The sequence below is a fragment of the Chiloscyllium punctatum genome, chromosome 14 (genome assembly GCF_047496795.1).
Source record: "Chiloscyllium punctatum isolate Juve2018m chromosome 14, sChiPun1.3, whole genome shotgun sequence".
NCBI classification, from domain to species: domain Eukaryota; kingdom Metazoa; phylum Chordata; class Chondrichthyes; order Orectolobiformes; family Hemiscylliidae; genus Chiloscyllium; species Chiloscyllium punctatum.
Window position 1 is genome coordinate 31,472,927 of NC_092752.1, and position 27,884 is coordinate 31,500,810.

Here is a 27,884-nt window from a genome sequence, read left to right on the forward strand (position 1 = left end):
CAAAAAATATTTTTCAGATATTTAATCTTAGTTTTCAATGTGTCATTCCTGATGATACACTGCAAGTTAATTTACAAATACATACAGAATGGCTCTTACATTAAATTTTAGTATCATGATATATTTAATAGGGCCAACATTTGCCCTTAACAGTAATCGGGTTTAAGAATAGAAAGAAGGATGAACCAGAAATCACACTGACTACTGGGAATAGTGGAAATTTCTTGGATATATTGATCTCAGTGGCGCACAACTTAAATCTCCCAAGTCATTTGATTATCTCTGATTTTTGATTGGAAAGATGTTGAAACTGTGGGGATGAGTGTGCATTGTATAATGAAGGTAAAAGCTGGGTGTTACTTCAGACATCATTCTGCAAAGTCAATGAATGTTCTACAAATGTTTATCTGCACGTTCATTATGGCAAGTTGCATTTAAGAGAGAGCGAGCTTCATGCTGCTATAAGTGAGAACTGAATCACATTATAAATTATGCTGCACATTTATTCCTTTTGCAGAAAACCAAAAAAAAGACATGAGCTTGGTTCTTGCACAAAATCTTAGGACTTCCTTCTAAGGTACTTGCACCAAAATATAAGAACTACAAGTAGGAGTACAGTATGTTCTTCTATAACGCGATGCTTACGTTCTTGTGCAATTCCACATTATAGAAAAATCGCACTTTAGAAAGAGCACTTAAACTCTTGGTGCTGGAGTCGTGTTACATACAAAACATGTTTTAAATGTTGTGCTGTAGACACAGTGTCCCCAATTTGTCAATTGCATTACAGCAAATTCGTGTTAACGAAATATGCATTATAACAGAATGGCCCATACACCACACAGTTTATTGAACCTGATCAGACATTCATCAGGATCATGACTTATTTCACTTCATTAAAAGATCAAACTATTTGCAGTTGGCTGTTTGCCAGGCCAAAGTGAATATCGTGAAGTGCTCTTTTTTAAGGAAAATATCTGGCAAGGGAAGAAGTATTCTAGAGAGATTCAATAACATTAAACGATGTCTACCATTAGTTTTGGAAACATTACATTGTTAAAAACATTCTCTGTTGTGTCAATAATACATTGAAACCAACACCATTTTCACAATTAAAACAACATTATTTCACTTATCACTACTTCTTCCTTCTGTATCACTACTTCATGAGAATCTACAACTGCAAACACGGTCACTGCATTTCAAAGGGTGTCAAGGGAATTTACTTGACTAGGAATGAGAAACTTCAGTGTGAACAGAGAAACTGGGATTGTTCTCCTTAGATCAGAGGATATTCAGTAGATATATTCAAAATTATGAAAAGTTTTTATGGAGTGAGTAAGGACGCTGGGCTTGGCACCAAAAGAAAGAGATTTAAGTGGCTTAGCAATGAACCAATTAATAGTAGTATCTAATGCATGACCTGGAAGCAGATTCTGTAGGTTTTTTCAAAAATAATCTGGATATACACTTAAAAAGGAAACAAAAGTGCAAGACAGGGCTATCAGGAAGGAACAAAGGAGAGAGAATACAGTAATAGCTCTTTGAAAGTGTTAGCAGAGAACTTGGGTTAATAGTATTCAACTTTGTGTGACGGAGCATCTATAATACCAGTACATTCTAATGACGCACTGCAAAAAAATCAGTAGACCGACCAGAACATAGCAAGTGTAGTATAATCTATGATAACAAGTTGTTATGATTCACTGGTTTCAAATATCCCAATAGGAAAATCCATTTTTTTTCAATGGAAATTAGCCCCACTACAATGAACACTTGACTAGGTTCTACCCAGATGCAATGATGGGATTTAAGCTGAGACTAATTGAAAGGTATCCTACAGAAGTGTGGATTTGACATGACAAATTTGCATTCATTGACTAAGAAGGTAACAAACTATAAAGAAACAGTAGGCACGAGGAAGCAGCTGCAAGGAGGAAACTTACGAAGGGCAAAAGCACTCCTATGCATGAACACAGCAAGAAAAAGATCAACTTTGTCTCTGAAAACAAGTTCGGGAAATTCAGAGGATCCCAAGAAATTTCAACTGTGATTCAAGAATGTCTTGATGAGTCTATTGCTGATTTGAAAAAGCTGATGAAAGAAGCATTACATAAATTTGGTTCCGTATTCCAAATTTGCTAGTCGTTACCAGGAATGGCTTTTTGTTTGGATTGGTTTGGCAAAGTAGAAGCACCATGAACTGAGTAATATAAAACAAACTACACTAAGCAATGGTTTTAAAAAACATTAAAACAAAATTATGTTCAATTCAAATTAATTCTATCTTCATTTTTCACAGTGCAGTGGAATGATTTTCTGCCAGTCCAGTGAGGGTTCATTATAGTGAAGTTTGACTGTCCATATTGTCAGGAATCCACTGTCCTTGCTTCCAAAATAGAGCAGGCAACCAGAAGAAAACAATCATTTCACTGCAGAAAAACTTTTTTTAAGAAACCAGCACACAGCAGCAAAAATAGCATTCTTGTTGGTCAGTAAATACAGACAAGTCTGAATCCTCAAAATATGGTTTCTTGGCCTCACCATCAAAATCCTGCCTCCATCCCTCAACTCTATGCATGGTTCACAGACCAGAATAAAACTTATGATGCGCAATCCAATAATTGCGGTAAACAGAACTGAGAGATTGTTTAAAAACAAGTATATTTACAGATTCAATAGATTTTTTTAAAAATCTGATTTATATTTTCCATTAATATGGTATCACTGCTTTAGGAGAAAGTGAGGACTGCAGATGCTGGAGATCAGAGCTGAAAATGTGTTGCTGGAAAAGCGCAGCAGGTCAGGCAGCATCCAAGGAGCAGGAGAATCGATGTTTCAGGCATGAGCCCTTCTTCAGGAATCCTGAATCTTCAGGAATAATTTTACAGATTCCTGAAGAAGGGCTCATGCCCGAAATGTCGATTCTTCTGCTCGTTGGATGCTGCCTGACCTGCTGCGCTTTTCCAGCAACACTTTATCACTGCTTTATACAATATTAAAATACTGTGGAAGAAATAATTTGAGTACACACCATTCTTAAAATAGTTTGAAAAATCCAAAGTACCAGCAAGTAATAAAGCTGCAACTACTTTATATTTAATTTTACAGAGTATAAGTCTGAATCATGGGTAGTACATACACCAATTATATGGAAAGTTTTTCCAAAACATTGCTTACATTACAAAAGCAAATATAATAAACGGACTAGGAATGTTAGAACTCAATGTCCTGACAATGATTTAGCTTCAACACAAAAATTCTGATCAATCAACTAACAGCACATATTTTTACTTGTACAGTACACTCTCTCAATATCAAGGCCACACAGAATTTTGGATTTTGCCAGATTTCAGGTTGGGTATTTTGGGCAGTGCGTGGTCCAGGCCAATAAGGGTCAAATAGGTTCAAAGGTTGCAAACCAAATTGTCCAGGTAAGTTAATTTTACTAAAGTAACTTTTTTTTTAAAAAGGGTGCATGGTACATTCTAAAAATATAATCTTTTCAGGCAACCCTTGTTTTAGTCAGGCAGTGAGAGAGAGGGTATCTGTAGATAGATTGTTCAAAGAAAATAGTTTTGCTAAGTGCAATAATAAGATTATTTTGGTTGAAAGCAGAGAACAATTGAAATCACCTACCATCTTCAAGGATTAAAAGGTGAAATTGAAAGCAGTGACACATGACAAAGTAGTTTCTAAAACAAGGACTGTGACAATATATATTTTTAATGTGACAATCAGGAAAGCTCAAAACATGCAGAAACCATTGCATATGGCAAACATCTTTTAATGGTCTGTCTAGGAATACAATTGCTAATGAATTTCTTATTACTCATGTCAACTATATTTTCAATGAAAATTAATCAAAATATTATATTTTATTATATCAAGAATAGGAATAAAATGCATATATTAGAGTGCAATTATTACAACTGGCAATCTTTCTAGAAAGATTCTATTTCGCAGAACAAATTTAACAGAAGCAAACCTGCATACCCTACAACAACAGAGTAAAGATACAAAATACAGCTACTACCAATGTTGAAAATGACCAAACGACAGCATTAAATTGAAAAACTTTAATGCATAATTAATCAAGAAAGAGGAAGCAGAACCTTTGGAAGCTGTAATCATGCTTGTTTTTAACATGAAGATTCTTTGCATGATGCAACTATATGCTGGAACCAGCTCGAGTATTTATAACATTTATTTTGCTGCACCTCTGTCAGCACACTTATCACCTAATTAAATTTTAAAGCTGTTTATACCACACCTTGGGGACACTCTCCATGTGCACAGATTGAATTCAATTTACATGTAGCTTTTACAAATGTTTGCACTGTTGAATTGATATCTGACAGGCATACTTGCTTCCTCAGCCAGCCTGACAATTGTTAATTAGCTCTAATATGCCTCATCCATACTTGAAAAAAAAGCACTTTGCTACTCATGCCATTACTGGTCAAAAATATCTCTAGAAACATCTGACACAGTTTACCAAACAAATCTCATCAGAAAGTTGAATTCAGCATAGAACTCTACATTTTGTTAAATTACCATCAGAAGGCATCAGAAAAATATTACAACCATAAAATGAAAAGCTTAATTGGAAAATACAATAAAATCTAGGTTGAGAGAGATATGGTAATTACTTACACTGCTTCTATTTTTCATTAAGAAGAGCAGGTTTCCTTTCAAGCGGCACCATCTTTCTGTTAGTTCTGTGTGAGAAAATGAAACATTAATAAAATGGTATTTTGCTGGTGAAGGAAAGATGGTTCTGAAAGAAGATGCATCAGTAATAAAGGTCAGGGAAGAAAATCATTAGAAAATTCCTGCTTCAGCCAGCAGCTGCATACATATGACAGCCTGCTAAATGCCAGATAACTCCCCAGAAGGCTCTTCTTACCCTGCAGCTGAGAGATTTGGTGACTGCAGCAGAAACCATCTGTTTTTTCATTGGCTTCTCATCTCAGAGGGAAGGAGAATCAGGAACTTGTGTGATTTTATGTAAAAAATGATGGTATTTTTAAAAAAGATACAGCTCATGATAATGTATTACAGCAAGAAAAAATAAACTAGCTTCGGTTCAGACAGGAAAAAAAATTATCAATCTTCTTTCTCACAAAAAGTATCACCATACTATATAGTTCATTGAGATGAAGCAATTCATTTTCAGCGTGCAAAATATCAAATAATTTTCACAACTAATTTAGCAATACTCAATGGTTAAAGAGCAAATCAGTGAAGTATCTTCTCTGACAGGCAGTTGAGTTTTTTTTAGAAAGAGCACAAAGTAAGAGTAGACAAAAATTGCCCCATTTCAAACACAAGGGTTAAAGAAAAGTGCAGAAGAGGCAAGGAGTGGGAAACAAACTTTGCAAGACCAGAGACACGTAAAACCTGCCAGTCATCATGGTAGGCCCTCACTTAAATAAATCTACACAACAGACCTCAACAGACCAGTTAACTGTCTGGCTAGCAGAAAAATACCATACCTCAGAAATTATGTGAATGAGCCATGGTGTCAGTGAATCATAAATTCTTACAGTGTGGAAGCAGGCTTTTTGGTACATCAAGTCCAAACTGATGCTCCCAATAGCATCCTACCCAGACCTCAGAATGATAGGATTGGGAGGGTGATGTCAAATATGGTGTAAAATGCTCTGGACAGAATCAGATCTGTCAAAGATTAGAATGGAGGGCTAACCTGGGAAAAGTGAGGATCAAAACATTCTTCTTTGGCCCTGAGGATGACTCGTGGCCCTCAAAACACTAAAACTACAAGCTTAAAATTTACCTTTTGGATCAGTTCTGGCCTATGATGTGGCTCCTATAAGGTTTTGTCAGACAGGGAAGTTAGCACTGGCCATTCATTCTAATTTCATTTTTGTTACGAAGATGCGAGTGTACTTTAAGAGAGTGAAAAACAGCAGAACTACCAGACACAGCACCAAGTACTCTCCATAAGGCAACAATTAACATTTGGCTGAACAACTCTATTAGCTCGTGACTTAGCGACAAAAACAAATTCGAATTCAGCCAATCAATTTAAATTATACCCCCAAAAATAATTAAAACTGGATTGAAGTTTGATGAGTATACTGACAATCTTAAAAGCCAATGACACAATCTGATGCTTTGGGGGTATAAGACTGGGGAAAATTGAACAGTCAAGAGGAGAACTGACGTGCGCAGCATGTAAACAGACAGCCTCAAAATAGCTCTCTCAAAAAGGTATCTTTTCGAGCAGTAACATATGACGCAGAAATTCCTAAGAAGAAGAAAAGACACAGAAAGATCCAAATAGAAGCACAAAAGCTGCCTGGTTTTGAGATCAGAAGTATTGTTTTGTAAATCTTAACTGGGAGCTTTATCGGACTAGTATAATAGAAGGGAAGGTAAAAGATAGGTTAGAGGAAGAAATTGTAAATAGTGGTTACTTAATTATTCTGTTATACTTTAAGAAATAAAGTTGTTAATTTTTACTTTAAATAGTTCTTGGCCACTCAGACTTTTCCAGATTACTGCACACTTTTCTGTGTTGCTGATTTTAAATTAAGCAGGAGGGTTTACTAGTGTCGTAACAGTTTGAAATTGCAACTCAATCCTAATAATATTTTGATCTGTTTAAAAGATAGAGACATGGCACAAAAGTAACAGGATGGGTGAAGGTTACAAAACTCGTCATTTTAAATATCTTGTCCCAAGACCTTTTTCAAACAGGTGGGGGCTAATTAAAAAGCAGGACCAAAACAAATCTTTCACAGTCAAAGCAGATCTAACTACAAGTACAAATGTGGATGAGGAAATGCAATTTTCAAGGAAGTACATTTGATATTAGCATGTTTTTCCAGCGAATCACTGTCCTAATACGAACATTTCCCATTGACCAGTTATATTATTTAATACAAAAGTTGGTCACTCTGAAATTCCTTACAACTTTAGAAACCTTTTGATATGATTTTGTGAACTGGGAAATTCCAGGTTGCCTGAAACAAGTTTGTGACATTTCAGGTACCCTGTAGCACTCACCACCCCCAGTGTGTGGTATTCAGTCAGAGGTGTTTGAAATAGTTACTGCCACCAACTGTCATTTGTCTTTGCCTCATTTCAGGCCTAACATGTGATTAAAGGTAGAGGATGTACCACCATTGAATGTCTTCAGATAAGGCACTGTTCTTAGATAACAAGTGGCTTCATCAATAATTTTACCTCCATCACAAGATCAGAAATGGGGATGTTCGCTGATGATTACACAATGTTCATCACCATTCACAACTCCTCAGCTAACGAAGCAGTCCAGTTTCCAATGCATCTGGACAAAATCCAGACTTGGGCTGACAAGTGGCAAGAATCATTCATGCCACACATATTAAACCTCTCAACCTTAACTCAATCCTTCTTTCAGGTGAAAGGTGGGACATTCCAGAGAATTACTGCTCACCAATTGTTCCCTTGCATATGCTCATACAAACTCTTTGCTTGCTTGAACTGTGGCGCCTCAAGAAGCTAAAAAAGCAAACCCTTCATGGATCTGCCTGTAGGCTTACAGGCATGGAGAGTAGGGTCGAATCCTTCATTCATATTCACTCAGTGATTGGGAAGTCAGACATTCAGAGCTCCTGCATCCAAATGCCATTTCTAATCCCCATTTTATCCTTGTTCACTTTTGGTGTCAGGTTCCTTGCTGATCCTGGGCCTTAGGTGGGTGCATTGCCAGTATCTGTCATCACTGCCATTGCGATGCTGCCTGTAATGGAGAGCTGTCAACTTCTGACTGGGTAGCGCTCTCAGGGGTGGGATTACTTAATCCCTTGGAAAGGCCAATGGTGGTCAATTAGATGGTGGGTGTTCTGAAGAATGTGGTGATACTGGGCACTTGGTGTTCACAATGAACTATCAGATTGTTGTTAAAAGAAAACAATTAGTTAATTAGGTTTGTGATGTACAGGAATGCCAATAGCAGGAGTTCCATTTCTGCACCACATGAGGTTGCTACAAAAGACTCTCCTTCACAACAACTTCCCTCACCTGATAAGAAGTAATAGCCCAAAGAAAAGTGAAACCATAATCTTATGCTTATCAAGATATAAGGATATTAAAATGACTCACCAAAATGCAGCTAAGATTCTTCTAATCATCAACAACCTCCTGCAGCTACCACACCACTTCCGCGTAAAGCAAGCAGTGAAAAATTGGATCCTGAAAGAATTCTTTCGGTTTTAAAACATTTGTCGTTGATGGGACATTGGTGTTACTGGCTACGTCAGAATTTTCTGCCCATGGTATAATGAAGAGTCAACTACATTTCTGCGGATCAGGAAACACATGTCAACCAGACCAGGTGAGGATGATAAATTTCCCTCCCTAAAAGGACATGAGCAAACTGAATAGGGTTTTACAACAATCAGCAGCAGTTACATGGTCTCCATGAAGCTAAACTTTTATTCTAGATTTTTATCACATTTGAATTTCACCATTGGCGCGGATGTGATTTAAACCCATACCCTAGAACATCAGCCAATGTTCTAGATTAGTAGTCCAGTGACATTACAATTGTGCCATCACTTCCCAATATTTGTTGAAGATGCCCATGCAGTTTTGGATGCTTGGCAGATCAACTGGAAAGCCCATAAATCAAAATGGCATTGTGTTTGCTTCCAGCAGACATAATGAGAGAATGTGCCTTCACAAATTTGGAGAACACACCCATTTTGCCAATACATACCAGCTGACCACAAATTGAACATTATCCACAGTAACTCCATTAATTGTGAATATGTCAAACATTTATATAACTTGCATTACTTGAAATATTAAATATTTCAAGAAATAATCATTGGATTGCTCATTGAGAAATACTCATTTGAAGGGTTATCAAGTATAACACAGCCACTGAAAAATACTTGAATTAAAACCTTTCAGTGAGCTTGTCACCATCATCAATTTTCATGGATCTTACAATTCTGAAGCCCTTCAATCCTAAATCACTCTAAGTCTCATTGGGCCTGCAGTCAAGACAGCATACACGCAATCTGTTCTCTTGTCTCTCTCAAACAATCTTCGAGTAATTAAGAGGAAGGATGACAGTTCTCCTCCACACCTCACTCTGGAACCTTCACATGGGACTCAGGAGCAGAAAGGAAGATAATCAAGCGTAAGCTCCCAATAAACTGCCAGAACATTTTTCTGTTTTTAACGGTTTTATGCTTCCCACAGTCAACATGGTCAGTAAATTGAATGTGAGAAGTCATATAAAATTGTCAATATTAGTATTCCCATAATTTGTAAAACAAGATCAAAATATTGAAAATACTCATGCTGTTTCATAATTCAACTCAATTAGCAACTTTTCATATGTGAACCAAGTTATGATTGTGTGCAGCTTTTTGTGTTACCTGCATACTTTCTACAAAGAGATACTGGATAGCAGCTGGAAGTGAGAATGCTAAATTATTTTCTCTATCAAGGTTGAATCTCATCTCTTACTGATCAGTACAGTGCAATTCCAAAGTGAAACCATTTTACTTGCTTAGCTGTTAAAATTAAAGTTGTTTTGATCACCACAGCCATCATGTCATATTTTATGAAATCCACTTGAGAATTAGAGGTGATCTTATTGAAACATGCAACATCCGAAGGGGGCTTGACAGAATGGACACTGAAATCTTTCCAGTCCCAGAAATGTCGATGCTCCTGTTCCTCGGATGCTGGCTGACTTGCTATGCTTTTCCAGCACCACACTATTCGATTCAGTCCATGAATGACATGAGTCAGTTGCGTAAAATATGGAGAGATCAGAAAAGTGAAATTCTGGTCATTAAGAAAAAAAAAGAACAAGTTTTAACCCACAGAGCTGCATACCAGCCTCACCACAATCATGGCATGTCTCTGATTCCTTGGTGTTGGTGCATCTTTGATGGTTGAATTTGTGTATCGCTAGACATCGGAGTGCATCTGGGAAAAATTATCAAACAGTGAAATTCACAACTGATCTTGGAGGAACTGTTGGGCAAAGTTCACAGCACAGAATCAGATAAGTTAATCATTGTTTTAAGTGTGGTCTACAGAGAATCTGCAGTAGTGAGTAGAGTAGGTTCTTTCTTGATTATATATTTTTGGAGATATGTCTCTTGATTAAACTGAAAATATAAGCCATAACTATTCAATTAACCTGGGGCAGTGTTTGTAGAGGAATAAGACAGTGTTATTTTCTGGGTCTATAAATTGTGAATGAGTAAAAATGGCATTTAACAAAGTTATATGTACTTCTTGTCAGATGTGGGAGTTTAAAGAGAGTTTAAGGGTTACTGCAGACTATATCTGCCATAAATGCTGCTGGCTGTGAATCTTATCAGATCGAATGGATCGGTTGGAGAGACAGTTAGAAGCAATGAGGAATTTGCAACAGCAACAGTATGTGATGGATGGCAGCTAAAGGAGAGGGGGGAGGGGTAGGGGGAAGTCTCAGACACAGTCACATAGATGGGTTAACTCCAGGAAAGGTAAGAGGGGTAGGCAGCTAGTGCAGGAGTCTTTTGTGGATATACCCATTTCAAACAGGCATGCTGTTTTGGAAAATGTAGTGGGTGATGGAATCTCAGGGGAACGTAACAGGAACAGCCAAGTTTCTGGTATGGAGACTGACTCTAATGCAATGTTGGGTTCCAAGAGATCAATCGTGTTAGGGGATTCTCTAGTTCGAGGTACAGACAGACGTTTCTGTGGCCAGCAGTGAAAAAGCAGAATGTTTTGTTGCTTCTCTGGTGCCAGGATCAAGGATGTCTCAGAGAGGGTGTATGGCTCTGGTAGGGGTTTTTAATTTTCCAAACATAGACTGGGACTGCCATAGTGTTAAAGGTTTAGATGGAGAGGAATTTCTTAACTGTGTACAAGACAATTTTCTGATTCAGAGTGTGGATGTACCTACTAGAGAAGGTGCAAACTTGACCTAGTCTTGGGAAATAAGGAAGGGCAGGTGACTGAGGTGTCAGTGGGGGAGCACTTAGGGGCCAGCGACCATAATTCTAATAGATTTAAAATAATGATTGAAAAGTATAGACCAGATCTAAAAGGTGAAGTTCTAAATTGGAGAAAGGCCAATTTTGACGGTATTAGGCAAGAACTTTTGAAAGCTGATTGGGGGCAGATGTTCGCAGGTAAAGGGATGGCTGAAAATGGGAAGCCTTCAAAAATTAGATAACCAGAGTGCTGAGACAGTATATTCCTGTCAGGGTGAAAGGGAAGGCTGGTAGGTATAGGGAATGCTGGATGACTAAAGAAATTGAGGGTTTGGTTAAGAAAAAGAAGGAAGCATATGTCAGATACAGATAGGATAGATCGAGTCAATCCTTAGAAGACTATAAAGGAAGTAGGAGTATACTTAAGAGGGAAATCAGGAGATCAAAAAGGGGACATGAGATAGCTTTGGCAAATAGAATTAAAGAGAATCCAAAGAGTTTTTACAAATACATCAAGGACAAAACAGTAACGAGAGAGAGACTAGGGCTCCTCAAAGATCAGCAAGGCGGCCTTTGTGTGGAGCCGCAGAAAATGGGGGAGATACTGATTTTGCATCAGTATTTACTGTAGAAAAAGATATGGAAGATATAGACTGTAGGGAAATAGATGGTGACATCTTGCAAAATGTCCATATTACAGAGGAGGAAGTGCTGGATTTCTTGAAACGCATAAAAGTGGATAAATTCCCAGGACCTGTACCCCAGAACTCTGTGGGAAGCTAGAGAAGTAATTGCTGAGTCTCTTGCTGAGATATTTGTATCATCGATAGTCACAGGTGAGGTGCCAGAAGACTGGAGGTTGGCTAACGTGGTGCTACTGTTTAAAGAAGAATGGTAAGGACAAACCAGGGAACTATAGACCAGTGAGCCTGACCTCAGTGGTGGGCAAGTTGTTGGAGGGAATCCTGAGGGACAGGATGTACATGTATTTGGAAAGGCAAGGATTGTTTAAGGATAGTCAACTTGGCTGTGTGCGTGGGAAATCATGTCTCACAAACTTGATTGAGTTCCTTGAGGAAGTAACAAAGAGGATTGATGAGGACAGAGCGGTGGATGTGATGTATATGGACTTCAGTAAGGCGTTGGACAAGGTTCCCCATGGGAGATTGATTAGCAATGTTAGATATCACAGAATAAACGGAGAACTAGCCATTTGGATACAGAACTGGCTCAAAGGTAGAAGACACGGGATGGTTGAGGGTTGTTTTTCAGACTGGAGGCCTGTGACCAGTGGAGTGCCACAAGGAGCGGTGCTGGGTCCTCTACTTTTTGTCATTTACATAAATGATTTGGATGCGAGCATAAGAGGTACAGTTAGTAAGTTTGCAGATGACACCAAAATTGGAGGTGCAGTGGACAGCGAAGAGGGTTACCTCAGATTACAACAGGATCTTGATCAAATGGGCCAATGGGCAGAGAAGTGGCAGATGGAGTTTACTTCAGATAAATACGAGGTGCTGCATTTTGGGAAAGCAAATCTTAGCAGGATTTATACACTTAATGGTAAAGTCCTAAGGAATGCTGCTGAACAAAGAGACCTTGGAGTGCAGGTTCATAGCTCCTTGAGAGTGGAGTCGCAGGTAGATAGGATAGTGAAAGCGGCGTTTGGTATGCTTTCCTTTATTGGTCAGAGTATTGAGTAAAGGAGTTGGGAGGTCATGTTGCAGCTGTTTAGGACATTGGTAAGGCCACTGTTGGAATATTGCGTGCAATTCTGGTCTCCTTCCTATCGGAAAGATATTGTGAAACCTGAAAGGGTTCAGAAAAGATTTACAAGGATGTTGCTAGGGTTGGAGGAATTGAGCTATAGGGAGAGGCTGAACAGGCTGGGGCTGTTTTACCTGGAGTGTCGGAGGCTGAGGAGTGACCTTCTAGAGATTTACAAAATTATGAGGTGCATGGATAGGATAAATAGACAAAGTCTTTTTCTTGGGGTCGGGGAATCCAGAACTAGAGGGCATAACTTTAGTGAGAGGGGAAAGATATAAAAGAGACGCAAAGGGTGGTACGTGTATGGAATGAACTGTCAGAGGATGTGGTGGAGGCTGCTATAACTGCAACATTTAAGAGGCATTTGGATGGGTATATGAATAGGAAGGGTTTGGAGGGATATGGGCCGGGTGCTGGCAGGTGGGACTAGATTGGGTTGGGATATCTGGTCGGCATGGACGGGTTGGACTGAAGGGTTTGTTTCCATGCTGTACATCTCAATGACTCTATGACTCTATCTTTCTTCCCAGCAGATTTGCAGGATCTTGCACAGGCAGTATGTATGGTACTGTTCCAACGCCTTGAAGTGCCTGCTGTAGACATTCCCCGTCTCAGAGCCAAATAGGAGAACAGGAACAACCACAGCTCTGTAAACCATGATCTTGGTGTCAGGTCTGACATCATCACCCTCAAACACCTTTTTCCTCAGGCGGGCCAAGGCTGTGCTAGCACATTGGAGGCAGTGCTGGATCTTTTCATCAATAGCTGCTTTGGCCAACAGAACTCCCCTGAAGTATTGGAAGTAGCTAACATTCTCTAAGTCCTCCCCATGGGTCTTGATGATTGGGGGGTTCGCTCCACAATGCCAGGCCAGGTCGGTAAAGGACATTCGTATTGTAGATATTTAGCGCAAGACCCATGCTCTCATATGCCTCTGTAGAGGTGCTGACAAGTGTCTGCAGTACATCCTCTGAAATTGCACATATGAAAGCATCATCAGTGTACTGCAGCTCAACATCAGCATCCTCAACACAGACAAAATCCCCTGCATCAAAGCACTGACCACCTTTCATCAAATATGATGGGTTGGGAATGTCATCCAAATGACTGACAGAAGTCTCCCCAAGCAGGTACTCTACCACCAGCTTCAACAGGACAGGGAAGTCTCAGCTGGACCGAGGAAGTGCTTCAGCAATCCAACGGACACCTAGGAATCACTGGCCCAAAGCATCGAAATTGCAGGAACAGCATTCAGGAAGGCTTCCAGCACCTCAAGACTTGCTGCCGGGAAACAACAGAAGCCAGGCAAAAACAGTGATAGAAGCACACTGCCACACCAACACCCCGACACCGTCTGCCCCAAGTGTAACAGAACTTGCAGTACCTGCATCGGTCTGTACAGCCATTTATGGACTCACCCTGAGAGCAAAAGAGAGTCATCCTTGTCTGTGAGAGACTGCCAATATCAGCATGACAAAAATGATAGATACATCATTTAGACAGGGTATAATGTCAAGTGGCGATTTCTTTCGCTAATCTCTCAATCTTCATTCTTCGAACAGCAGATAAAGTGACAGTACAACCTATGAGGAAAAGTAAGTATACATTTAAAATTATGATGTAATTAATGAATTGCCACCCATGTCATTTATGTGTTCTCAGGAATTTTTCTTTTTCCTTTCTTCCCCAAAATTATGTGCAGTCCTGGGATCTGCAGCTGGGTGGTTGGAACCTGCCTTAGAGTGAAGTGTGAAGCCTCAGAGTTTTGAATGGGTGGCTGTGGTGGTGCTTGCACATACAGGGCTCAGACATGCTGACAGGGTCTAGGTCAAATGTGGGTTCATCTTCCTTGACTTGAGCTTCCACAGGATTGGAGTAAAGGGTTAAAGGAAAAGGAACTGTACACATCGAAATGTTCAGGGGGCATTATGTCATTCCTCCTCCAGTCAGCAGCCCTCTAGACCATGTTGTTTTCTGGTGAGGAAGGGATATCTCAAAAGAGGTCAAGGTCTCTTGTACCTGCCATGTTGCTGTTGGTGCTGAGCACCAAACAATACATTGACAGCGTGCAGGTCTGCATAAATTTGACAGATTTTTTTATGACAGGCCTAGGCCTCTATGGGAGACACCAACCTGTCCATGGAGACAGACTGTTGCAAACTTGCCAGAACCAGTACAGTACAAGCAGCGTTGGTGGACTCCTCTCAACTTTGATCCGGTTTCCTGATTGTAATGAAGTTTAATGAAGTTCTAAGATCCTCTCTTGCCTGGGGCAAGTACATGGTCTCTGGAAGTCCTGAGTGCTAGTGAACCACTGGATTTCTTCCTCAGCCAGCTGCACAGAGTGCCAGAGATGTGCTCACTAGATTATGATACAGACTCTGACCTACTTGAAATACCCTCTGAAGTGTTAGTGTCTCAGTTAATGGGAGGGTTAAGGAAGCAGCCTTGCCAATGTATACTCAGAGGTTTGTCTCCTTCCTCAAAGATGGAGGCAGAGCTTTTGTCCAGAGGGGCTGCTTTTGTTCTCATTCCAGTAGTAGTTATTGCTGGACAAATCAGATCCAAGACTGAAATATAGTCTGATGTTGGTTTAACACGATGGTCTTTCACTAAGGCAGAAGTACACAATGTTGCAGACTTTGTTCTCATCAAAAGAAATGAAACTAAATTAAAATAGAGTCAAAAGCACACAGTAAAAATAAAATCCAATTAATTCCAAAATACTCCTTTACAAGCTTCGAAAGAACAACCCTTGTATATTTGGGCGGTTGCTTTATCCAAAACACTACTCAGGTAGTGTCTCCCACCCATTCTCCTCCTCTGACCAAAATAAAAAGGTTCAGTGTGCCGGATTGGTAAGGTGACTAGTTTTTTTTTACAACCACCTAATGAAGGAGCAGCGCTCCGAAAGCTAGTGCTTCCAAATAAACCTGTTGGACTATAACCTGTTGTTGTATAATTTTTAAACTTTGTACACCCCAGTCCAACACCGGCACCTCCAAACCTTTTTTTTTAAGTTTTCAATAGTCTCGGGAATTTAGAATTGTGGGAATGGAGGTTAGTTGAATGTTCCTCATACAGAATATGGAAGGTAAGGGTCACCACTAGTGTCCCTGTTGACTGTATCTGCGGGAAGTGCACCCAACTCCACCTCCTCGAAAATCACTTTAGGGAACTGGAGCTACAGCTGGATGAATTTCAGATCATTCAGAAGGCGGAGGTGGATACCAAGAGGAGTTACAGGGAGATAGTCACACCTCAGGTACAAGAAGGTAGATGAGTGACCATCAGGGGACGGAAAGGGAACCAGTAGACAGTGCAGGGATCCCCTGTGGCTGTTCCTCTCAACAATAAGTATACCGTTTTGGATACTGTGGTGGGGGGGGAAAAGACTTACCAGGTGTAAGCAATGAGGTCTCTGGCACAGAGTTGGTCCCTATTGCTCAGAAAGGAAGGGGGGAAAAGAGGAGAAGAGCATTAGTCATTGGGGACTCCATAATTAGCGAAACAGATAGGAGATTCTGTGGAACAGTTGGTTTGTTACCTCCCAGGTGCCAGGGTTCATGATGTCTCTGATCATATTTTCGGGATCCTTAAATAGGAGGGAGAGAAGCCCCAAGCCGTGGCCCACATAGGCACCAACAACATAGGTAGGAAGAGAGATGGGGATTTAAGGCAGAAATTCAGGGAGCTAGGGTGTAAGCTTTAGAACAAACAGAGTTGCTATCTCTGATTTGTTGCCCATGCCATGCACTAGCGAGATGAGGAATAGGGAGAGAGAGGAGTTGAACACGTCGCTACATGGATGCTGCAGGAGGGAGAGTTCTGAGTTCCTGGATAATTGGGACTCTTTCTGGGGTAGGTGGGACTTCGACAAACAGGATGGTCTTCACTTGAACTAGAGGGGTACCAATATCCTGAGGGGAATTTGCAAATGCTCTTCGGGAGGGTTTAAGCTAATTCAACAGGGGGATGGAATCCTAAATTGTAGTTCCAGTATATAGGAGGTTGAGAGTAGTGAGGTCAGAAATAAGGTTTCAGGGTCACAAGAGTTCACCAGCAAGCAAGAAGTTGGTTTGAGGGGTGTCTACGTCAACGCCAGTAGCATCCGGAATGAGGTGGGTAAATTTGCAGCACGGGTTGGCACCTGGCACCTGTTGTGGCCATTTTGGAGACATGGATAGAACAGGGACAGGAATGGATGTTGCAGGTTCCAGGATTTAGATGTTTTAGTAAGAACAGAGAAGATAGTAAAAGAGGGGGGAGGTGTCGCATTGTTAATCAAGGATAGTATTACGATGGACAAAAGGACATTTGAGGACTTGTCTACTGAGGTAGTATGGGCTAAGGTTAGAAACAGGAAAGGAGAGGTCACCCTGTTGGGAGTTTTCTATGGGCCTCCGAATAGATCCAGAGATGTGGAGGCAAGGATGGCAAAGATGATTCTTATGAGCGTAACAGGGTAGTTGTTATGGGGGAAAGTTAACTTTTGAAATAATGACTGGAAATACTATAGCTCGAGTACCTTAGATGGGTCAGTTGTTGTCCAGTGTGCAGAAGGGTTTCCTGACAGTATGTAGAGAGGTCAGCAACGGGGGAGGCCACATTGGATTTGGTACTGGGTAATGAACCCAGCCAGGTGTTAGATTTGGAGGTAGGTGAGCACTTCAGTGATCGTGACCACAATTCGGTTAAGTTTACTTTAACAATGGAAAGGGATAGGTATATACTGCTGGGCAAGATATATAGCTGGGGGAAAAGCAATTATGATGTAATTAGGCAAGATTTAGAATGGCAAAGAAACTGCAGGAGATGGGCACAATTGAAATGAGGAGCTTATTCAAGGAACAGCTACCGCATGCCCTTGACGAGTATGTACGTGTCAGGCAGGCAGCAAGTTGCCGATTGAGAGCGCCATGGTTTACTAAAGAAGTTGAAGCTCTTGTCAAGAGGAAGAAGGTGACTTGTTAGGATGAGACGTGAAGGCTCAGTTAGAGTTACAAGTTAGCCAGGAAAGACCTAAAGAGAGAGCTAAGAGCCAGGAGGGGTTATGTGAAGTCGTTGGCAGATAAGATCAAGGATAATCCTAAGGCTTTCTATAGGTATATCAGGAACAAAAAAATGACACGACTAAGTTTAGGGCCAATCAAGAATAGTAGTGGGAAGTTGTGTGTGGTATCAGAGGAGATAGGAGAAGAGCTGAATGAATATTTTTCATCAGTATTCACCTGGAAAAAGACTATGTTGTTGAGCAGAATACTGCGATGGGATTAAGGTGCACAAGGAGGTGTTAGAAATTCTGGAAAGAGTGAAAATAGATAAGTCCCCGGGCCAGATAAGATTTATCCTAGGATTCTTCAGAAGCCAGGGAGGAGATTGCACAGCTTTGGCTTTGATCTTTATGTCACCATTATCTACAGGAATACTGCCAGAAGACCTGAGGATAATAAATGTCGTCCCCTTGTTCAAGAAGGGGAGTAGAGACAACCCTGGTAATTATAGTCCAGTGAGCCTTACTTCAGTTGTGGGTAAAGTGTTGGAAAAGGTTATAACAAGTCGGATTTATAATCATTTAAAAGAAATAAGTTGATTAGGGCTAGTCAACATGGTTTTGTGAAGGGTAGGTCATGCCTCACGATTCCTGATTAAGGGCTTTTGCCTGAAATGTCGATTTTCCTGCTCCTCGGATGGTGCCTGCCCTGCTGTGCTTTTCCAGCACCACTGTAATCTTGACTCTGATCTGCAGTCCTCACTTTTACCATGCTTCACAAACCTTATTGAGTTATTTGAGAAGGTGACCAAACAGGTGGATGAAGGTAAAGAGGTTGATGTGGTATATAGGAATTTCAGTAAGGCATTTGATAAGGTTCCCCATGGTAGGCCTTTGCATAAAATACGGATACATGGGATTGAGGGTGATTTAGCAGTTTGAATCAGAAATTGATGAGCTGAAAGGAAACAGAGGGTGGTGGTTGATGGGAGATGTTCATCCTGGAGTTCATTTACTAGTGGTGCACCGCAAGGATCTGTTTTGGACCACTGCTGTTTGTCCTTTCTATAAGTTACCTGGATAAGGGCATAGAAGGATGGGTTAGTAAATTTGCAGATAACACTAAGGTCAGTAGAGTTGTGGACAGTGCTGAAGGGTGTTGTGGGTTACAGAGGGACAAAGATAAGCTGCAGAGTCAGGCTAAAAGGTGGCAAATGGAGTTTAATGCATAAAAGTATGATATGATTCACTTTGCAAGGTGCAACAGGAATAAAGAGTACTGGGCTAATGGTAAGACTCTTGGTAGTGTAGATGAATAGAGAGATCTCAGTGTCCATGTAGATAGATCCCTGAAAGTTGTCACCCAGGCTAATAGGGTTGTTAAGAAGGCAGACAGTGTGTTAGCTTTTATTGGTAGAAGGATTGAGTTTCAGAGCCACGAGGCCATGCTGCAGCTGTACAAAACTCTGGCATGGCAGCACTTAGCGTATTGCGTACAGTTCTGGTCACTACATTATAAGAAAAATGTGGAAGCTTTGGAAAGGGTTCAAAGAAGATTTATTAGGATGATGCCTAGTTATGCAGGGAAGCTTGTATGAGTAAAGGCTGAGGGACTGAGAAAAAGGCTGTTTTCATTAGAGTGAAGGTGGTTGAGAGGTGACTTAATTGAGACATAAGACAATCAGAGGGTTAGATAGGATTGACAGTGAGAGCCTTTTTCCTTGGATGGTGATGGCTAACATGAGGGGATATAGTTTTAAATTGGGTGGTGATAGATATAGGACAGCTGGCAGAGGCAGTTTCTTTACTCAGTAGTAGGGGCATGGAAAGGACTACCTATGACAGTAGTAGACTCTAGGAGAAAGTGAGGACTGCAGATGCTGGAGATCAGAGCTGGAAATGTGTTGCTGGAAAAGCGCAGCAGTTCAGGCAGCATCCAAGGAGCAGGAGAATTGACACTTCGGGCATGAGCCCTTCTTCAGGAATGAAGGGATTCCTGAAGAAGGGCTCAGGCCTGAAACGTCGATTCTCCTGCTCCTTGGATGCTGCCTGACCTGCTGCGCTTTTTCAGCAACACATTTTCAGCACAGTAGTAGACTCGCCAATTTAAGGGCATTTAAATGGTCATTGGATAGATATGTGGATGAAAATGGAATAGTGTCGGTTAGATGGCCTTCAGATTGGTTTCACAGGTTGGCGCAACATCGAGAGCCGAAGGGCCTGTGGTGCGCTGTAATGTTCTATGTTCTACTCATCCCTTTCTCTAACACCAAGGTAACTGCAAATTTAACTCCTTGACTGGAACCTCTGATAGATTAACCAAAGCTATCATATACCTAGTTTAAACTAACTCAATTTTAAATCAGCTTTTCAGGCTTCTCATTCCAACATTCCCAGTATGTAACTCACTCCTTACTTTAAAAATACCTCTTTTGCTGTATTTCCCCCCACTCAAGAGTACTCTCGTATGCATTATTTCCATAAAAGGATGTCATAGAACTGCCCAAAACAAAGTAAAACTGAAACAAACTTAAACATTGTGTAGAAATTCGAACTGACCTGACATGACAAAAGGCTGAAACCTTCTAAAACCGAAATACAAATACTTTGGGCTGCCAAAAGTAGCTCTCAGAACTCTTAAAATAAGTCACCAAGGCTAAAGAAATACTTAATTAATTATTAACTTCAGACACAGAAAACACATATGTTACTCACTCAAAATTCAAAATCCAAACTAAATATTAAAAATATGTATAAATCAGACAGCTTATATTACACACACGTCAAGGGGAAGACTGCAGATACTGTCCCAGCTGGCCCAGGGGACTTAGCTATTTTCACACTTTCTAGAATTGCTAACACCACCTCCTTGGACATGTTAAAGCAAGAGTGCTCATGGGAGGCTCTGCAGCATTTGGAAACTAATTATTTCATCACCAGGAATTGGGAGATCTTGGCATCATCACATGAGCAGATTCTTATCAATTTTTACAGATCCACCCTAGAAAGCATTCTATCCAGAGACATCACGGATTCGTATGGTAACTGCTCTGCCCAGGCCCGTACGAAACTGCAGTGAGTTATGAATACAGTCCAGTCCATCAAGCAAGCCAACATTCCATCCATTGACTTCATGCTGCCTTGGGAAGGCAAATAACATAATCAAAGACCCCGTCCACTCCGGTTATAATCTCATCATTGGCCAGAAGATACAAAATCTTTAAACACACATCCCAACCGCTGTTATTAAACTTGTGAATGGACATCTCAAATGTTTAAATTTCATGTTGACCTTGCTCTTCGTACACCTCCTCTGCTGCCATGATGTTGTATTCTTTGCTCTGTTCTATTACCAGAGTGCACTCGAATGGTACGAGATGCCTGTACTGCATGCAAAACAAAACTTTTCACTGCACCAAAGTACATGTGACAAGAACAGAATGAAACAAATGGAGTGATTGAGAGAAATATAAGTGGCTGTGACTGCCATTAGTACCGTGACAGCTGTTAGGAAATCTGAGTGAGTAAGAGACACAGTGGGCATGCAAGGTTAGTAGTCTGGGAGCACATATGTGGGAAGGTGAAACAATTGAGGAAAGATACCACATGCAATAGTGAAAGCAGTAGTCTGAGGTGGGCGGTGGTACATTGATAGAAATAAGACTTTAGGTAGCACAGGTAAGATGGTGGTACTTACCTTTGCAATGCCCAGAGGGTCATCAACCTTCTTCCTGTATTGTAGGTCTTCCCTCAAATTGTGCACACCACAATGACTTGGTGACAACTTAGGACCACGTTGGCACAGTCTGGTGTTATAGTTTCCCCTAGTGTCCTTGAGAAATAGGAGATGGCCTCCACATCACCAAATCACTCACGAAAACCTCTGGATCCCATTGGTAAAATGGGGCCAACTGTCTTTCTTGTGCCCTGTCCTTTGGAATGGCATAGCAACACATGGAAAAAGGCAGTCCCTGGGGTTTGCAGGGATTAACCTAGCCCACAGCTGAGCTTGAAGTATGGTGCCACTGGCATAAATCCCAGACAGACCTGGCAACAGTACATGCACAACTAGTGAGTATGGTGCAAACATGGCTCCCTTAGGTGTGGTCCATACTTAATGAGGTGATCTGCATGGAATTGTATACAATAAATTTGCTGGAGCTCGGAAAGCAAATGAAACTCTCCAAAATTGCCACTTAGAGAATTTTGGCTAAAATTCAGCCAAATGCCTTCCTTTGCAGCAGGGCTAGAACTAGGGGATACAAATTAAAAATGCATCTCCTACTTAAAATGGAGATGAACATATATGTTTTTTTGTCAAATAGTTCCAAGTCTACAGAAAAAAAGAAATCAAAAATTGCAGATGCCAGAAATCTGAAACAAAAACAGAAATTGCTAGAGAACTCAGCAACTCTAGTAGCACCTAATGGGAGAGAGCAGGGTTTTCGGTTTTTGTTGCGAGTCTGTGAAATTCTCTTTCCTTGAAGAGCAGTGGGGGTAGCATTATTTAATACTTTTCAGGCTAAGTAATCTTCTTAACTGACAAGGGAGTGGAAGAATATGGGGTTAACCAGAAAGTAGAGATAACAATCTTTCAGCCTTAACCTAATCAAATAGTGCAGCAGGCTTGTGGTACTGAATATCCTATTCCTGCTTCTTTTGTTATATTATTGTAAAATATGACCCTTCCAGCAGTGGCTCAAGTGGCAGAGTTGACATGCACTTAGATGCTTATTCTGAAAAAGTCGCTCATACTTCCGATATTTACAAAGATACCTATACTAATCTATACTATAATTTACGTTTGTAGCTCAATGTCAATTTAGAGAGATATTATGAAAATAGTTTATATTTAATATTGCTTAGAGGACTTATATCTTGAATAATTGTGGAAAATGGAGTTATTTTAAGTTTTATGGAAAATCACAATTTGTTTTAAAAGGTCAAGTTCACTAAAAATATGAAGAAAGTACTGCAAATGCTGGATATCTATAATAAAAGCATGAAATGCTGAAGCAACTCAGCAAGCATCTGTAGAGACAAAAACAGTTAACGTTGTGAGACCAACATGATTTGCTTCTAAATACCTCAGTTTCTCTTTCTGCAGATGATGCCAGGCCTGAGTTGCTCCAGCACTTCATTTTTATTTCAATAAAAGTTCATGGTGTACACTGGACATTTTTTGTTAAAAGAAAATCCACCTAGCCTGCACACCCTCAGACACTCCAGACAATTTAGCATGGCAGGTCCACCAAACCTGCACATCTTTGGATTGTTGGAGGATACCACAGCACCTAGCCGATGCAAACTCTACACTGTCTTCCGGAGACACAGGAGATAACACACCTGGGCATCCCATCATATCAGCCAATGGGACTGTGTGTGAGAACCTCTCTGGCTGTGTTGAGGGCATCTTGAAACCCATTATACAAGGAACCCCCAGCTTCAGAGGTGATACTACAGATTTCTTCCACAAACTCAGCACCCACGGACCCGTCAAATCAGGAATATTCCTAATCACAATGGGCATTTTGACAATCTACGTCAGCATCCCCCACAACAACAGCATCACTTCAACAGCCTCAGTACTCTATATCAAAAACTGCCAATTTCCAGACACCATCCTACAACTCAACCACTTCATCCTCGACCACAACGCTTTCACCTTAGAAAATCAATTCTTCATCCAGACACATGAACAGCCACAGGAACGAGATTTGCACCCCAATATGCCAACATTTTCACACACAAGTTTGAACAAGACTTCTTTGCTGCACAGGACCTCCAACCAACATTATTCACAAAATACACTGACAATACTTTCTTCCTTTGAACTCAGTGAGGAATCACTGAAACAACTACATAGTGATATCAACAAGTTTGATCCGACCAGACTTGCTGCAGACTACTCTTTGGAATCAGTCTCATTCTTGGACATATGCATCTGAATCAAGGGTGAACAACTAAATACCTCACTCTACTGCAAGCCTCAAGATAACCTCTAGTTTCCACCCTAAACATACTAAAATAGCCATCTTCTACGGACAAGCCCTACACATACACAGGGTCTGTTCAGACGAGGAGGAATGCAATGGACACCTAAAGGTGTCGAATGTCATCTTCATAAGAATGGGATACGATGCTCAACTCATCGATTGCCAGTTCTGACGTGCCATAGTGAAAAACCAAAATGACCTCCTTGGGAGACAGAAATGGGATACAACCAATAGAGGATACCCTTCGTCGTCCAGTACTTCCACAGAGTGGAGAAACTATGCCATGTTCTTTGCAATCTTCAACATATAATTGATGAGGATGAGCACCTCACCAAGATCTTCCCTATGACTCTACTTCTTGCCTTCAACCGCCAAACCTTAAACAAACCATTGCTTGCCGTGAACTATACAGCCTCCAGGACAACACCGAGCACAACGATACACACAACCCTGCCATAGCAACTCTGCACAACATGACAAATAATCAACATGGATACTACCATCACATGTGGAAACACCACTCACAATGTGCATGGCAGATACTCATGTGACCTAGCTAACATCATCAATCTCATGCGCTGCAAGCAAGGATGCCCTGAGGCATGGTATATTAACAAAACCATGCAGACCCAATGATAATGGATGAATGATCACTGCACAAAAATAGCCAGACATGGGTGTTCCCTCACGGGGGGAGCATTTCAGCGGTCAAGGATATTCAGCCTCGGATCTTCGGTAAAAGTCCATGGTAAACTTCAGGATACACAACACCACAGGGTAGTCAAGCCGAGGCTGATAGCCAAGTTTTGTACCCATGAGGACAGCCTCCCAACCGTGATCGTAGGTTCATGTTGCACTACAGGTTACACATTACACTCTCTCTTTCCCTCCCTCATATGCACTCTTTCCTTCTCTCTCTCTCTCTCTCTCTCTCTCTCACACACACACACACACACACACACACACACACACACACACACACACACACGCATATATATGTGAAAATCTATGGGGTGAATTTGCATTTACAGATACATTCTATTTTGTTCAAAAAGCACACAGTTTATAGACGCCATCAGCAAGTGTGGATTTTATAAATTCCTGCTTTGGAAATAAAAGCAGTCCGACCCCAGGTTAAAATACAGAGATTCTAAACAACACCTTAAATGCATTGTCTGACTTGAGATGTCGCCTCTTATATAAACTGATAAAACCTTTAGTTACCTTGGGGCAGTGACCTGAAAGAAATTCCAGGATTTGCATTTTAATCAATCAATCAGAACTGCATCTGTTTTCTAACTAATTAAAGATTTAACAGGATGGAATCAGCAATTTTATATTTGTTCAATACATGTGCATCAGGTATATGACACTTTGATCTTTCACTTATAAACTGTGTCTGATGCCTCCTCTCTCACTACACCTGAAGGGGCAACGTTCTGAAATCTAATGTTTTCAAAAAACCCTGTTGGACTATAAGCTGGCGTTGAGAAATTTGTGACCTTGTTGAATCCAGTCCAATACTGGCAACGCCACATCAAACTCTACACAGACAGTGGCCCAAGCTGGACTCGAGTAAGGTTCCACGCTGTTGTGAGGCAGCAGTGCTAATCACTCAGTCACTGTGCCATCCAAATGCTGAACAATAAGCAGATCAAGCAAGGGTGGTGGGAGATCATTGTAAATAAGTTTCAGCCTGGTCAGCAGCAGAATCACAAATGTTCTCCTATTCAATTTCTTAATCTTTTCTTGTCATGTCAACTTAAATAATTGCCCATTCATGTATCTATTCAGCTGGTTGAGTTTCCTCTCATACAGACAGGCTGAGCCTCATGATCTTACGAATGATGTGGAGGTGCCAATATTGGATTGGCGTGGACAAAGTTAAAAATAACAACACCAGTTTATAGTCCAACAGGTTTATTTGGGCATACAAGCTTTCGGAACACTGCTCTTTCGTCATGTACCTAGTCGGGCAGAATCATAGGACACAGATTTTATCGTAAAAGATCAAAGTATCATAATGATGTGATGTATTGAACAAGCCTAGATTGTTGTTAAGTCTTCAATCACTTAAAATGGTGATGCAGGCTTTAACTGATTAATATTAATCAATTGAAACCTGCAGCACCATTTTAAGTGATTAAAGACTTAACAGCAATCAAGGTTTGTTCAATACATTGCATCAGTTGCATGATACTTTGATCTTTTATTATAAATTCTGTGTCCTATGATTCTGCCCGACTAGGTACCGGACAAAGGACCAGTGCTCTGAAAGCCTGTACTTCTAAGTAAACCTGTTGGACGATAACCTGGTGTAGAGAGATTTTTTTTAACTTTGATGCTATGAATAACACAGGAATAAATCATTCACAAGGATTGGAAAATGTATCCTCCTTCATCTCAGACTTATTTAGCCCAGATGTTACTCCCAGGTAGATATCTCATTCCTACTATAAAACTGCAAAACTACAATTTATTCAAAACACATTCCCAATTGATTCAGTACTTGTGCTTATCCTCTACAGGCCCGGAGGACAATGATCGTCTGGGCTTTACATTGTATTTCAATGATGCAATTAATAATTTGCCACATAATTAGGGTCTTTAGTGGCTTAAATGTGTTAATGTTGATCTTTAAATGATTTGTGGCACACATCAGAATGCACAGCTGGTCAAAGGTAGTGTTCCCAGTTGTCCTAAATTATTTAAAATAGTATCCTATTCATCATTTTATTTATTTGCTAATCTGGCACTCAAAATTGAAAGTGGTCACTCCCTCTAGATGCTGAAGGATATAAATGTTCTTGAATTTTTTTTAAAGCATGTAGTGTGCTCACTGTTCCTTTCGCTTTACTCATTTTTCTTCTCCCCTTTTCCACTGATGTCTGCTAAGGTCCAATTTCACGTATACTAATTACACCACCATAACAAGAATGACTCAAGAAACCATTTTTCACGTGTAAGACTAAAGCTAAATGTTGCGAGACTTTTCAGCAATGAAGGCCATCATGTCTGAAACCATTATAGAGTCATACAGCATGGAAAGAGACCCCTTAGTCCAACTCATCTATGCCAACCAGGTTTCCTAAACGTAACGAAACCCACTGCCTGCATTTAGCTCTATCCCTCTAAACCTTTCCTATGTACCTGTCCACATATCTTTTAGAACTTTAAATGTTGTAATTGTATCTACCTCTACCATGTCCTCTGGCAGATATGTATCACCCTGTGTGAAAATGTTGTCAGTCAGGTCCGTTTTAAATTTTTCCCCCTCTCACCTTGAGCGGTGTCTGTGTATCTCTCACACAGGCAGAATTTTCCAGTGAACTGTCAACTCACTGTTTCATAATGCTGCAGGGTGAAACTTTATTACTGAGTGGAAAGATTAGTGTTTTCTATCAATTTGCTCTGAATTCCTTTCTTTATTTTCTTTTATGGACCACTGACAAGGTCAACATTCATTGCCCATCCCTAACTGAATGGCTTGATAGGTTAATTCAGACAGCAGCAAAGTGACAACTATACTGATGTGTGCTTGGAGTCATATGTATGTTCCCTGAAAAAGGGATTAGTGAACCAGATGGGTTTTAACAATACTCTATGATAGTATCACAGACACTATTACTGAGACTAGCTTTCAATTTCAGATTTTATTATCCGATGTCCCCAGAACATTAGAGTAGTCCTACAGATAATTAGCCCAGTCACATGATCAATATGCCTCTGGTTCCCTAATTTATTCTATTGCAAAGTTATATCCAAAGTAGGTTTTTCTAAGGATAATAGAAATTCATGATTGAAGGAAGAGCCATGGGATACTGTACATTGACAAATTCCATGATAAAAACTTAATGATAAATGGTCTTTTAGCAAAAGATTAAATTTCAGTATTGTTTTAGCCTGTTATTACATACACTTATCTTTCACACATACTTTTTAATTCCTTCTTCCAAGATAATAGATTTACAAAACATTTGCAATATTTATATCCACAGGAAGCCAAAATACACAGTTCATTTCATAAATAAGAATGACTAAATCATGTGATAAACTCCTGAATTAGTAATAAAGATAATTGTCCAGTTTGAAACGAAGGGGACACCCAACTTGTTTTCAGTTGATATGCTAATTAAGACAAACATTTTGTGAGGTAAACTT

At 40.3% G+C, this 27,884-nt stretch overlaps 1 protein-coding gene across 2 annotated transcripts in view; it reads right to left on the bottom strand.

Annotated features, from left to right (window-relative positions):
- The window catches only part of inpp4b (inositol polyphosphate-4-phosphatase type II B), a 940,291-nt gene that overhangs the window by 775,551 nt on the left and 136,856 nt on the right, over positions 1 to 27,884 (bottom strand). For both annotated transcript variants that reach the window (XM_072584130.1, XM_072584129.1), the window contains one exon: positions 4,657 to 4,721. In XM_072584130.1, the coding sequence (XP_072440231.1) occupies positions 4,657 to 4,721 (65 nt within the window). The remainder of the gene's footprint in view (positions 1 to 4,656; positions 4,722 to 27,884) is intronic.